General features: G+C 36.5%; 1 protein-coding gene across 1 annotated transcript; it reads left to right on the forward strand.

Annotated features, from left to right (window-relative positions):
• Positions 1 to 4,331: 4,331 nt before the first annotated feature.
• On the forward strand, positions 4,332 to 14,712 carry cga.L (glycoprotein hormones, alpha polypeptide L homeolog). Its single transcript, NM_001091704.1, is given in 4 exon segments — positions 4,332 to 4,377; positions 10,831 to 10,937; positions 12,092 to 12,282; positions 13,626 to 14,712. Coding segments are annotated over 3 exon segments (369 nt in total). The 5' UTR covers positions 4,332 to 4,377; positions 10,831 to 10,837; the 3' UTR covers positions 13,704 to 14,712.
• The last annotated feature ends 1,070 nt before the right edge of the window (positions 14,713 to 15,782 follow it).

A 15,782-nucleotide genomic window follows, 5' to 3' on the forward strand; every position in this document is an offset into this window, starting at 1 on the left:
GATGTCACATAATTTACAAGGTTACCAGTCATTTCATGGACTATCTCTTCACTACAGTTAAAGTCAACCGGGTCCCCATAATATATTAATACTTTACATTCACTTAATTGTTTAACTACATGTGTTAGAGTTGATGATGGTTCATTACTAAATTTAATACAATATGACCTTAGTCCATTTATTATATCTTTCAAATGGCCACTTAGTTGTTGTTAAATCAGGGGGTACAGCCACATTATATTTTAAGTATATAGTTGTTAGTGCCTCTCTAATAGTAGCACAGAGAACGCTAGTTAAATCCCAAGGCCCTCGCACTAGCCACTTACTTTTAATCATTAGACCTCTGTGTGTCATAATCAAATAATATCCCATCCCCCTAATACATATATAAATACCACCTGATCATGTTGGTACAATTCATAAACATGTTAGTGTTCACTATACTAATCCTGTTTAATAATACCCAGATTAAAAATTATTTAATCATCTCAACCCCAGTACTGAACTTACTATGTGATATATATGCAGAACCAATTCATTAGTATATATAATGTGTAAATATAAAAAAATTAAAAAATATTTAAAAAAACAAAATAAACATAATCTGCAGACATATTATCCGCAAACGTGTGCATCCCAACACCAACAGTGGGTGTTCACATTAGTTAATTGTTTAAATTAAATTCCATGTGTTAACCCCATAGTGTCCATTATTCAATTACCAACAGAGTCTATATTGAGTACTCGAACCAAAGTCCGTATATGGCATAGCTCATCCAGCAGCCGGTTAGAATAAATACACCTTCATAAAGCAGTTATCGTTAATAGGCTCACGTTATTTTAAACCACCGATATCACAGGGAAAGTTATTATATCTCTCAAAGTAAAGTCATGAGCAGAAAACACTCGTTGTTAACATTCTGGTTACTGATACTTGTTAATGACCATCTTGCCATCGCTGCTTCATGGTATGCAAAAATACGGCTTCAATGTTCATAGAAGGGGGCCAGTTCACATCCCGGCACCGGACCTCAGTTGTCGACTATTTTTAGTGCTGTATAGGGGCCAACAAACGTTTCCCAGCAACTGAGCCCCCAACCGGCAGTTCACATAACGCCGGGTTTGCGTAGCGTGTAGAAAACACCGGCTTCCATACTCACGGGAAGGCAATACATACATCACGGCACCGGACCTTAGCCGCGGACTAGGTTGCATACTGCACCAGAGCTGTCCAGCGTGCGCCGGCATCTATGTCCCCCAAATGGCAGTTAACCCATCGCCATATCGGACCTCGGCTGCAAAAAGTTGTTCAACTGGTAGGGGGAAGCGACGCTCCCCGCAGGCTCGTCTCCCAATGGCGTAGGGGTAGCATTCATCCATCTGTGCCACTCGGGATATATATATATATATATATATATATATATATATATATATATAAAAATAATTAGGTCCATAAATATTTGGACAGACAACTTTTTTTTCTAAATTTGGTTCTGTACATTACCACAATGAATTTTAAATGAAACAAGTTGTTGAACTGAAGCAGTTGAACTGCAGACTTTCAGCTTTAATTCAGTGGGTTGAACAAAAACATAAAAATGTGAGGAACAAAAGCCTTTTTTTTTTAACACAATCACTTCATTTCAGGGGCTCAAATGTAATTGGACAAATTAAAAAACTGAAAATAAAATTTCAATTTCTAATACTTGGTTAAAATCCCTTTGCTGGCAATGGCAGCCTGTATTCTTGAACTCATAGACATCACCAGATCTGGGTTTCCTCCTTTTTAATGCTCTGCCAGGCCTTTACTGCAGCGGCTTTCAGTTGCTGTTTGTTTGTGGGCCTTTCTGTCCAAAGTTTAGTGAAATGCATGCGCAATTGGGTTCAGATCTGGTGACTGACTTGACCATTCAAGAATATTCCACTTCCACTTTGCTTTAATAAACTCCTGGGTTGCTTTGGCTGCATGTTTTGGGTCATAATTTCTCCATCTGTATTATGTAACGCCTCCCAATCAATTTGACTGCATTTAGCTGGATTTGAGCAGACTGTGTCTCTGAACACCTCAGAATTCATTTGGCTGCTTCTGTCCTGTGTCACATCATGGATAAACACTGGTGTCCCAGTGCCACTGGCAGTCATGCACACCAAAGCCATCACACGGCCGTTTTACAGATGATGTGATATGCTTGGGATCATGAGCTGTTCCACGCCTTGTCCATACTTTTTTATTGCCATCATTCTGGTAGAGATTGATCTTGGTTTCATCTGTCCAAAAAACTTTTTTCCAGGACTGTGCTGGCTTTTTAAGAAGTTTTTTTTTAGCCCAGTCCAATCCAGCCTTTCTATTCTTGATGTGTATGAGTGGCTTCCACCTTGCAGTGCACCCTCTATATTTACTTTCATGCAGTCTTCTCTTTATGGTAGACTAGAATATTGATACACCTACCTCCTGGAGATTGTTGTTAACTTGTTTGGCTGTTGTGAAGGAGTTTCTCTTCACCATGGACATGATTCTGCAATAATCCACCACTGTTGTCTTCCGTGGACGTCCAGGTCTTTTTTTGTTGCTGAGTTCACCAGTGCTTTCTTTCTTTCTCAGGATGTACCAAACTTTAGATTTTGCCACTCCTAATATTGTAGCAATTTGTCGGATGGGTTTTTTTCTGTTTTTGCAGCTTAAGGGTGGCTTGTTTCACCTGCATGGAGAGCTCCTTTGACCGCATGTTGTCTGTTCACAGCAAAATCTTCCACATACAAGCACCCCCCCTCAAATCAACTCCAGGGCTTTTATCTGCTTCATTGATAATGACATAACAAAGGAATTGCCCACACCTGCCATTGAAATAGCCTTTGAGTCAATTGTCCAATTACTTTTTTTCGAGCGACTTTGAAAAACGTATCGCCGCGTGTGAATAGGCGCAGGCAACTTTAGCGCTAGCGGGTGCAAGATAACAGCAAGCCATTCAAGGAGATTGGTCGCCTCAAAGATGCGACGATTAGTCGCCAGGCGACCAATCTCCCTGAATCTTCCCGTGTGGCCCTAGCCTAGCCTTAAAGCTGAAAGTCTGCAGTTCAACTGCATCTGAGTTGTTTCATTTAATTTAATTCATTGTGGTAATGTACAGAACTGAAATTAGAAAAAAAGTTGTCCGTCCAAATATTTATGGACCTAACTATCTATCTATCTATCTATCTATCTATCTATCTATCTATCTATCTATCGACAAAAAAGCTACATTTTATCATATTAATAATTAATATCTTCCAGCAACAGTATATTTTTAAGTGAATGGTAAATAACCCCTTTGGCGTATAGCAACTCTTTATAGTACTGTTTCTTGGAATATTCCTATTTTACTTCATATGGAGGCACATTTATCAAAGGTCGAATTTTGGATTCTAGTGGTTTTTAAAAAAAAGCCTAAACTCCCATAAATTTGAAATTTGACCAATAGAAATTTATAAAAAAAAAAAAAAATCAAATTTTTCAAACTGAATTAAATCGACCCAAAAACTTTGAATCGAATTTGATTAGAATTTAAAAAACTCAAGTCCAGGATGTCAGGAACGCTGCAAACAACCCCAAATTAATCCATGGACATCTCCCTTTGACTTAAACAGCAATTTGGCAGGCTTTGCCATTGCCAAAAGGCAGAATTTGAGTTCTTAAAGGGCGCCTTCCTCTTTCTTCACACGGCTGCGCAGTAGAACAAAAAGCCGGACGTTTACTAAAAAGTCGGCTTTTTCATTCTACTGTGCATGCATTTGCCCCGGGAAATTTGAAGAAAGAAGAAGGCTGGTGCAATTTTAGGCTGATAGGAGCACCAGTCCAGGGTTTCAGGTAAATCAATACAATCACTTGGGGTTGCCTAACATTTGGCACCCACAAGTGCAAGATGACTTTCCTTCTCCTTTGAAGTTGAATAATATTTAACAATTTTCTTTAATAACATGCTAACTAAAGTGTAGTATTAGCAACAACTCAATGGTTTTAATTACTTTGCATAAGCCTTTTAAAAATAAAGGGTTTAAGAAGAGGAACATTTTAACATACAAGCTGTGGTGATGATTCAAGAATTAGGCAATACATTCAGGGTTTGATCTTGTGGATAGTAACTTGACACCAGCAGCACTGGGAAAAAGACAAATATGTGCTGCATTTTAAAAACATGATATAATTAAATTGACAGAAAAGTAATTATATGAAGAAGTCTGGCATGCTAGCAGACGGTTAGTTGATCCCTCAGCTTAACTGCTAAATCCTGCGCTATCAATACAAGTAGTATAAAAGGAGACAAGTCTAAAGGCAATAACAGAAAGCAGAACACCAGGACATCAGCTGGTACCTCTGTTCGACAGGTTCATACAAAAGAGGTAACTTATCTCAAGGCCAAGGGATATAAATTGAACATTTTGTGAATTTATATTTAGTGAATGTTTAAAATTTTACTTCTTTTCATAACATTGGTAAATATATTAGCATGTAAGAAACATACTCTATAGCTGTCACAGAGAGAGGGAGAGGTCCCAGGCTCTCAACTAATACTGCTCCTATTACACCTCCAGTTATCTATATGGCATGTAACATCTAAATTTAACATCCGTTTCTTTATTCTATTCTGGTGTATATAGCTAGTAAATTCAGGCTAGAAATAGTGAGTCTTTTATTTAGCTTTAACCATAGTCTAAAGGTTGTCTAAATTCTTTGCTTTTCACAAGATGGGTGCATACATTGAACGAAAATATAACCAATATAGGGGTCTTGTCAACACAGATTACAATCTATATTTCGTTAGCGTAATCTTATGGTCATTTTTGAAAATCAGTGGGGCTCATTTATAAACACTGACAGTTTTTTTTCCAGCAAACTGCAGGTTGAATAATGAAAGCAAACATCTGTTTGGCTGCCATGATTTTTTAAATATGTGTCTAGGCAGCTACACATTTGTATTATTTTACTTGGAGCACTTTATCAAAACTCCTTTTTAAAGGGGGCTTGTCACCCTAATAAATAATTCCAGGTCCTATATTATTGTGTTAGCAAACTTGCCTTATAATATGTACGCTGTATACTTTTAAAATCTGGTATACTTTATTCCTTTGGAATCCACAATTAGAGTATAAATTAGAGTTTACATTTATGGAATATTATTATTAAGGCAAACTTCATCCCAAAATCTGATTATGCGCCAGAATGGAGGACCTAATCCCTATGCCCATACGCTGACTACACAATGATAGATAGTGAAGAGAGATGGAAAATGTAAGCAGGGTCATCTAGAAAATGTAGAATGGAAAGTGAAAGTGATTGCTAAGATTTTTAATTAGGTTTATAATATGTATGGATGTTTTAATAAATACAAAATTTAAATTTCACTTTTAATTTGAAAATAATTGTTGTTATAGAGCTTTTTATATATGGGTGTCAGGTCCCTTTAAATGTTTTTTGTAAGATGGTCCCTGCACTATGTACAAATTGATTATGCACTGTTCATTTCATTCAGGAGTTCCCTCTCACCGTAAATTAGAATAGTCAATACTTTAATAGTTTTAACCATATCCTAAAAGGTTATTACATAAATAATATTTGCATTCATACTGTATAATAAGAAATTTATTTTTCTGAATGGTCATGCAGAGGTAATTTTAGGAAATTCCCCAAAACACTGCATAACACTGCAGAAACTGACTGCAGATAGTTCTCCTGGTATATAGCCTTTATTTTTTTTAAGTTTGTATATACTCATATAATTGCATAGAAAGTAGGGAATCTGCATATTTGTAAGATTTTTATTAATTCATTTTTCATTTCAGTAATTGCATACCTCTGGCAAAAACTGTTTATGTTTTCCTGATTATATTATTGGATAAACAGATGATGCTTTATAGCTATATATATTGATAGGTAAGAAGAGTACAGTACAGCTTATTACATTATTCAGAAATATGAAGAATTCCCTTTGTCAAGCATGTTAACTACAGTTCTCATTGAAAGGCTTCATTACAGTAGTGATATCCAAATGGTACCTTTCATCATGTCATCTATTTCCACAAGGTGGCAGTCTAGCTGAGGAAATTATTTTAGAAATTGTTGTTCCTTGTATTAAGAACCAACATGCATTTCATTTATACATAATGTCGTATGTTGCTTAGGGTTCTTTGGGGAGTTCTGAAACTTAGGGGGTTATTTATTAAAGTCGGAATGCCAAAAAGTTTTTTTTACTATAAAATCTGAATTTTAAGTGGAAAAAAACTCGCAATTTTTCGAGATTTATTATACCCCAAGGATGGAAAAAGTTAGAATCCGGAAATCCTGCATCTCAGAACTGCTGAGGTTGTATATAAGTCAGTGGGAGAGGTCCCTATCCTATTTGGAAGTTTCTGTGGTCTTCGCTGGAATTAGGTTGAAAATCCGACTATTTAGACGTTTTCAGGCAAAAATCAAAAAAATGTGGGCTTTTCAGGAAAAAGCCTGAAAAAATCGTACAATTCAGGAAAAAACTCTGAAAAAATTGTATGATTAGGATTTTCGTTCAGTTTTATTGAGTTTGTCCCTGATCCAATTAAATCATGCTTTTTTTTATAATAAATAAGGTCACATCGTGGATTCCAGTTTGGTCGGACTGTTTTATTTAAAAAAATCAGAAGAATTAAGATTTTGATAAATAAAACCCTCGATCTTTTCTCACTAAATGCAAAACCCATGAAATGAAAATTAAAGAGAAGAAGGCTTAATAATAGTCTGAAATGAAAACAGTATAATAATGGTTTGTTTTGCTTTGTAGTGCAAAACAAACCATTTTTTTAATTTTAAAAGGAAAAACTATACCCCCAGAATGAATACTTAACCAACAGATATTTTATATCATATTAAAGGAGAAGGAAACCCTTTCGCAAAATCCCCGTATCCCCCACCCCACGTAGACCCGCCCCCCAGGCTAACTACCCCCCCCCGGGGAAATACCCATACTCAATACTTACCCCGCGGCACAGATTCTTCCAGCGGAGTTCCACGCGTCCATCTTCCGCGTCTTCAGTAAGCTGACTGGGAGTTCGGCAATTTCCCTGTCAGAGATCACCTGACCAGACATAATGCATCACTAACTGTAACAGGAAGCAGTGTGGCTCGTGATCTGTATGCATGGGGCGGCCCTTCGTTTTTAAAATGGCAGTTTTCTATTTAGAATTAACCAATGGCACATACTTTTAACAATGTATATTTTTATGAAAATTATTTATTTAGATGAAGCAAAGTCTTACATATGAGCTGTTTTATGTGATATATTTGTATAGACACCTACATTGTTGGCTAAGGGTAAAATAGTTTTTCTGATTTTTGAATTGATGCAATTCATTTCGGACTCCTCCGAAATCAGGCAAAACACACAAAGGAACAATCCCAGAGATGTTGGAAGTTAAAAAGCTCATCAGTATGAATGTTGGGCTTGGGTGCTGAGCATGGAACCATCAGCTAGGGGGAGCGGAACACTGCGAAACATAATTAACTCAAGAGCAACATTATAGAAAAAAGAAGATCTGGAGAAGGGTGATTATACTTATAAAAAGGATGAAAGTATAAAGATGGTATTGCTTACATTAGAGAAGTGATGCTTAAAAGATAACTAAACCCAACCATAATGCTGTCCCATTGCACCCCCTAGTTCTCTATAGAAGTTGATGGAAAATTTAATTAACATATGAAAAACATTTCACTAGTGAGAATTCTACTGAACGATGTCAGGCTACTTGTTGTTGTCCTGCATATAGAGATTATTATGGCATGTTGGCTTTATTATATTACAATGTAATTTTGGAGTCAGGCTGGCATTGTTCTCCCTATTCTGAGGCAAACAAGAGGCAGCTTCTGAAGGGGAGTTTTCACCATTATCTGGATTCATTAGAAACAATTATGCGAATAAGTGGCTCAACTTTATGTAAGCAATGCTTTTTCTAAAATATTTTATTATGTGCTAGTATTTTACCAGCTGATGTTAGTACTGTTAGGTACACACAGTCTGGTACATGAAGTGGTACAAAAATTCATTTGATTTGGATGTTAAAGAAAAGATGACAGTTTAACCCACAGTCACAGTTGATGGTGAGGTTTGTGGTTAGAATAAGGATGGCATTTCACTGTGAATTTCACACTTGTATATGATCCACTTAAATGTGGTAAATGCACATTTTATTCCACAGAGGTTTAAGTGCAGGGGATTTTTTAGCATCTCTTAATCTACCTCAGCTCTATATAGAGAGCAGACTTCACATTAGCGGAGCTATATAATGCTATTGACTCCTTTCCTTCATGTAAAGCCCAGGTCCAGACGGGCTCCCCATTGAATTCTATAAGCGCTTCAAAACTGTAATCGGCTCTCATTTATTACTAATGCTGCAACATGCAATTGACGCAGGCACCTTTCCGGCCTCTCTGTATGAAGCCTCTATAGTATTAATCCATAAGGCAGGGAAGGACACAAGACGTATGGATGCATACCGTCCCATCTTGTTATTCTGCACAGATATTAAGATCTGGGCAAAGTTACTGTCACTCAGGCTCTGTAATGTCCTCCATACGGTTATATCAGAGGATCTAGCAGGCTTCCTACCGGGCAAATCCACCGCTTTGAATATAAGGCGTCTATACCTGAATTTAGCATGATAACCCAGCATGATAACTCTGGGCAAAGGGCAATAGCGGCCTTGGACAAGTATAAGCATAAGTAAAATAGGTGATGTCTGGAGGGAGGACAGAATGATTCCCTTTGAAGAACTTAGGGGCTCATTTCAATTGCCCGATCACCAATGGTTACAATATGAGCAAGTTAAAAGATGTCTATGTATACAAAATAGTAAACAACCTATTCAACTGGTTCAGATTAGTCTAATTGATCAAGTCTCCCAAGGTACCTCAAATGGAATAATCTCAAATATTTATATATAACCTTAGTCAGACGCTTGCACTCTGAACCAGTCTTCCTTAAACGTGGGTGCTGGGTCAAAGTATTTATGTAGAGTTCACAAGGATGCACAAGTTTGAAAAATAAAGATATTTTTGGTTCACTAACCAAGGAGTGCGGGTCCTCTTGAACTCTATATATATATATATATATATATATATATATATATATATATATATATATATATATATATATATATATATATATATATATATATATATATATATATATATATATATATATATATATATATATCTTCATGCTAAAATGTTTGAGACTCCACTGACCACTCTTAAAGCTAAGTGGGAAGGAGATATGGGTCAATTGGAAGATGAGGAATGGGTGGACCTGTTAGCCTCCCCCTCTCAGTTTCCTTGAGTTACAGGGATAGGCTTATTCAGCTGTACCTTGTGCACCGGACTTATTATTATCCAGCTAGACTGCATCGCATATTCCCTTCAGCATCTTCTGAATGCCCTAGATGTCATATAGAGCAAGCCTCTTTGATACATATGCTATGGGAATGTACAACTCTATCACCTTTTTGGGCACAGATATTTAACATGCTGGATGCAATCTTAGAAATGCAACTCCCTAGAACAATTAAAATCAGCTTGTTTGGAGTGGGACTGAAAGATCTACTTACGTTTCATCAAAGCCTATTTGTTAATAAATGCTTCTTTGTGGCTAAAAAAATGATTACGAGAAAGTGGAAAGACTCCCTACCTCCCTCAGTCACACAGTGGATTTGTGAAGTTAAAACCCTCTGTGAGTTGGAAGCTCTTATTTATAAAACTAGAGGTAATTCCCCTAAGCACGAGAAAATCTGGGGCAAGTGGAAAGACTTGGAAAGACTTTGTTTAGGAGATCACTGCATAAATTGTATATCATAATGTCTAATTCTAGGACTTAATTATGTCACATTGGGTCTTAATGTTTTACTTGAGCGTTGTAATTATCTCAAAGTCTTAAATTTACATGTGTAAACTTGCTTTGTACAGTATTCTATGTCACTTTTGGTATACTAATAAAAATGCCTGAATTAAAAAAAAAAGATGAAAAAAATAAAGTATTTCTTTTTCTTATTATTATGCTTCACATGTGTGCTGTGCAGCACATTACAGATATTGTTAATGATTCTCAACAGCCCCTATCCCAAATTAGCTGATAATAAGGGTAATGTAATAAAAGTCTAGCAACTATAGCTAATAATCAGATCATTGCTTTCAAACAGGCAACCATTAAATGGTACCTGCTGATTGGTTGCTATGGGTTTCTAAAATAGCAGCACACCCTTTATTATATTACCACCAAAAGGTAATATACAAAATACAAGTCACAAACCAAAAGTTTTTTTTGCACAAATAAGAAAAACAGTACAATTTTTATAATGAACAATTCTTTATTGCATTGCACATTTTAATTGCACATGTCACATTACTTTCTAGAACAGTTTGTTTGGACCAAATATAATGACAATCTTCATAGGAAATTGTATACATTGTGCACTGGCACAGGCTATAACAATACCAATCTTATTTTCCACTGGTGAATAGGTCACTAAATTATTTTTGCTGATTTAAATGTATTTTGCTATATTACATTTGTGCACAAAGGTAAAGTTGTTTGTCTTGCACAGTTTTTTTTTTTTCATTAGATGAACATTAGATGAACTATGTGGTGGCCAGTTTAATCCAATAATACTTAACTTGCTTTTTTTTTTAAGGGAACCCACCTGGACACAGGAGAAAATACAATCTGTATTTGCATAATGCCTCAATATTTAAGACCCCTGATCGGCAAGACAGCAATGCTAACCACTGTACCCGTGTATTTGTATTTTGTAATTTTTCTTTAATTTTTCTTTCAGAGACAGCATGGATTATTGTGGAAAGTACATAGCAGTTATTCTGGCCTTCATATTTGTCTTTATGCATGTGCTCCATTCCTTTCCAGAAGGAGATTTAATGGTTCAGGGTAAGATTGCTTTACTATACAATTTAGAATCACTGAGCATTTGTTGTGTAGCTAATTATCTGCATATGCACAGAATTACCTTATCAGCATTAGTTTTCAGTAAATATAACTGTCTATATGATTTGTATAGCAATAGGGTTGGCAGTCCTGTGGCTGTTGAGATGAATTAAGGATCTTTTAGAGAACCCAGACATTTATTACTTATTTACTCATGGGATGACACATGCTCATGCTGCAAGGTGTGTATAATGGTGTATAATGCAGTTACTTTAAAGCAGATGGGAAGGTATAATCACTGGGAGGGTGGCAAATGTTAGGCACCCCCAGTGATTATAATCGCTTGACTGAGACCCAGGATTGGCATTCCTGTATCCCAAGATACTTCTGTAGAAGCACCAAGTTCCAGTCTGCTTCAATCTTCACTAGGCGGGGGCTTACAGTCTGAGTATGAGGTGTGAACTACCCAGGGGTTTACAGATGTGACCAATGTAGGGTATTACAGATGTGAACAAGCACTGATACCTTTTAAAGCTTACACAAGGTAAGTAGTCACAGCATCCAGACATTAATGCAGGGGCCACACAATATAAACAAAGGGCCAGGACTGGGGTGTGGGCTGCTAATTTGAAAGCAATGCTTTAGAAGAAGAAGATGTCTGAGTGACAATCCTACAGTAGTTCTCCAAGGGGTGCACATTTGAGCAAATGGGAGCACTGTCCAGTGGTCTCAGGCAGGCAGATATACTCAGTAAAGGGTTCTTTATATTTTGGCAACCACCGTGATAATACTAAACCTTCTCCTTACATAATCTCAGCTGTCATGCAGTTACTTTAAAATACACACAGTAGGTTTAGGGCTATGTGTATTGGATGTCACTTGAAGGCATTTGGTTTCATGCGTACCAGGGAACCCTAAATGCTTTCCATTCAAGTTGTAAAATATAATGTGCTCCATAGTCTAATGTCTAGTCTGAGTCTAATGCAATGCAGCAATAAAATGCAAATAATGCTAATAATCAAAACAAATAAGCCAAACTCTTGTCATGTGTGTGTACTTGTTGCATTTTTATTCTTCCTGTTTAAAATGTACGTATAGATATTAGTGATAAATAAAATATTACTTACTGACCTTTGCATGTTTCTACCTTGTTCCAGGATGCCCAGAGTGCAAACTTAAAGAAAACACATATTTTACAAAAAGACTTGGAAAGGCTCTGATTTTTCAGTGTACTGGATGCTGCTTCTCTAGGGCATATCCTACTCCAATGAGATCAAAGAAAACCATGCTGGTTCCAAAGAATATTACATCTGAGGCAACATGCTGTGTGGCAAAGGCATCCACAAGAGTAAGTAATGCTGGTGACACTCAACACTAATTAACAAGCTTTAAATGGTCTGTAACACTAAAAGGGTTTCATATACATTTAAATATAAAGTACTCTTACCTCTCTTCAGGAAACATATTGTGACAATTCTTCAGAAACTCTAATGCAATTTATATAAATAAGCTGTTGGTAGCAGTGGAAGCAGCTGTGCAAAGCTGGAGGTCCCACTTTTCTCTCCTGGTAAAAAGATCACTCTTTAAATACAATGGATTTAGAAAAGAGTTGCTGATTAATAGGGTTAAATGGCCTTTTCCTATGAAAGTGTTTTGTATGTATGATAAAAGTGTTTTTGCTGAGACATATAGTACTCTGTTATTACACAGAAATATATAATCTACAAACGTACACAGAATGTTTTCAGTTTATGCAACATACTGGGGTCTTTTATACAGGTCATGGAACTCAGGTGGGACTTAAATCCTTATATTTTACAACAGGAGCAAAATAATGTATTACAGTTACATGTTCATGTGACAATTAGGCACCAGATGATGATTTCAGAAAGTACGGTTTTGATAAAATTGTAGCAATAAGCAAAGTAGGAAAGAAAATGCCCAAGTCATCCAATAGGTAGTCATCTCAGTAGGTGGTATCACCCGGGTGCATTGTCCTGAGCCTTTGGCTAGGGAACCATAAAAACAGAAAATACAGAATACAAATTCTAAACTCTCTCAGTTCAGTCCCATCCTGTCCTGCTTATTTACATTCCAGATCAAGATTTCCCCATACATGTGGCACATGTGAATTCATTCTATGCACTAAAACTGCTTTCAAGACACAAATAAATGAATTTAAAGAACAATATCAACATGCACAAGGAACCTTAGTACTGCCTGAGAATGAACCATTTAGGAAATTGCCACTACTAACAAGAAATATACATTTTATGAACAATTTATGAACATTTAATCGTAAATGTAAATGTTAAGTGTACAATGTAAATTAAGGAACAATTTTGGCATAACCCATGCATGCCATCTAATGCACTGTAACTAACATCTGCCCCATAATAGATAGACCTGGCATGCTGGATGTACAAAGTAATCTGCCAACTGAATGCCTGTAACAAAGCCATAACGCTCATATTTCTGCAACTACCAAGCATGTAGAGAAACATTTGTTTAGCTGGGAAAATAAGGGCAAAGATTACAGAGCTCTGTTTATAAACAAGCCCTACTGTACTGTATAATAATAATAATCCATAGCAACCAATTAGTATGTAACAGTTACTAGTGCTTGGTTTTCCAATGCAGTATCTGAAACGTTATGCTTAAGTGATATTTCTTATGCTTCATTTTCTGCAGGTCACAGTGATTGACAATTTGAAGATTGAAAACCATACAGATTGTCATTGCAGTACCTGCTATTATCATAAATCTTAAATATACCATAAGTGTAAGACAGCATTGCATGTGATAATTATTCTTGGCTGTCCTTCCCACATTTGCATGATTTGATCCCACATTCTACATATAAAAATTCACTTCTCCTTAATGGTTGGAATATTATTGTTTTGAAAATAAAAATGCTTTTGCATGACTGTTATGATATTTAAATTTGAAAACATTTATCATTACTGTTTTACAAACGTGATCTTTTCTGGAAAAAAACAATGAAACTATATATGAAATGTATATTTCTTGGGTGTCATATTTTTTATCTTATTGTCTTAGACTCTTGGAATATCTCCCAAGTGTACCTTATAAAATTCTGTGTCCATATACTTTCTCTCCCCATTGGGCCCTATGCAATCGACAAATCTCCTCTTCTTCGCGGCAACTAATCCGATTTGCCTTCCCCTGCCTTCCGCAGGTTAGAAATGTAAATCAGAGGAAGGCAGATCGGGAAGATTAGTCGCCGCAAAGAAGAGGAGATTTGTCGCTTGGCGACTAATTTCCACGAATCTGCCCGTGTGGCCAGACCCTTAGGGTGGGCATCACTTGGGCTGTAGGCCATTCATAAGCATATTTCGAGTTAAACTAGTGACTATGGGTCTAGAATGGATCTGGAACACTCTGCTGTCACAAGACTTTGACTACAAATTTGTACTGAAGAAACACAGCCTGTAGACTCAATATTGCCATAAGTGACTTTTCAAGTTTATGTAGTGCAATTTCTGAACTGCCTGTGCAAGTCCTTTATACTAATAGCATTTAATAATGAGTTGGATGCACTTCTCTCAGAAACAATTAAGACAAGATTTATTCTTTCTGTGGATTTGCCTCGGTTAAGAATATTGTTTTGCTTATCTCTTGCTAAATATGGAATGAAATTAGCAAAACTAAACTTAAAGGGATTCTGTCATGATTTTTATGATGTAGTTTTTATTTCTAAATTAAATTGTTTACACTGCAAATAATTCACTCTACAATATATAATTTCATTCCTCTACCAGCATGTGTATTTTTATTGTAATATTGGCATGTAGGCAGCCAGCTCAGGTCATTTTGCCCGGTCATGTGCTTTCAGAAAGAGCCAGCACTTTAGGATGGAACTGCTTTTTGGCAGGCTGTTGTTTCTCCTACTTAATGTAACTGAATGTGTCGCAGTGGGACCTAGATTTTACTATTGAGTGCTGTTCTTATGTCTACCAGGCAGCTGTTATCTTGTGTTAGGGAGCTGTTATCTGGTTGTCTTCCCTTTGTTCTGTTGTTAGGCTGCTGGGAGGGGGGGGGAGTGACTGAAATTTATTAGAGCACATGTCACATGACTGGGGGCAGCTGGCAAACTGACAATATGTCTAGCCCCATGTCAGATTTCAAAATTAAATGTAAAAAAAACATCTGTTTGCTCTTTTTGAGAAACAGATTTGAGTGCAGAATTCTTCTGGAGCAGCACTGTTTACTGATGCGTTTTGAAAAAAAAACCCATTTTTTCCCATGACAGGATCCCTTGAAGGAACAGTGTCTTTTCTTCAGTTTAACCAATTGCATCACTATGAATGACACTGCTGTTGTTTGCTGTTGTAGCTAAAGATGCACTGCATGTATACCGGCTCTCCTTTTATTTGCTTCTCACCATGCGTCTGCATTTACATCATACAGATGTCTCAAGAGCAGGAGCTAACATTTCACAACATTCACTTTGTGTTTCTGACTTACTTGCTGCTCTAATGTTGAGCACACAATTTGCACCTGACCATTATTTTGTTTTTAATGAAATGACTGCACACTAAGAATAGAAACACTTGAGCGTGTTTCGTATAAAAACATACATGTTGTTGTTGCATCCACACTATGGCTTAATGAAGTACTTAATGAACACTTGTCATGCTTTAAAATCTTTTCTGAAGCAGCTGCTATATTACAGAGGGTAAAAGAGAGAGGATTTTAAAAGTACTTCTTTAAATAAAAAAGCCTTTAAAATAGAGAACTTTGTTGCTGATAAGCAACACACACCTTATGCAATGTAAATTATAGTTTTTACCCAGCAGTAATGTTGCTGGGACAGATAAAACACCC

This window comes from Xenopus laevis, chromosome 5L, assembly GCF_017654675.1.
Source record: "Xenopus laevis strain J_2021 chromosome 5L, Xenopus_laevis_v10.1, whole genome shotgun sequence".
Lineage (NCBI taxonomy): Eukaryota > Metazoa > Chordata > Amphibia > Anura > Pipidae > Xenopus > Xenopus laevis.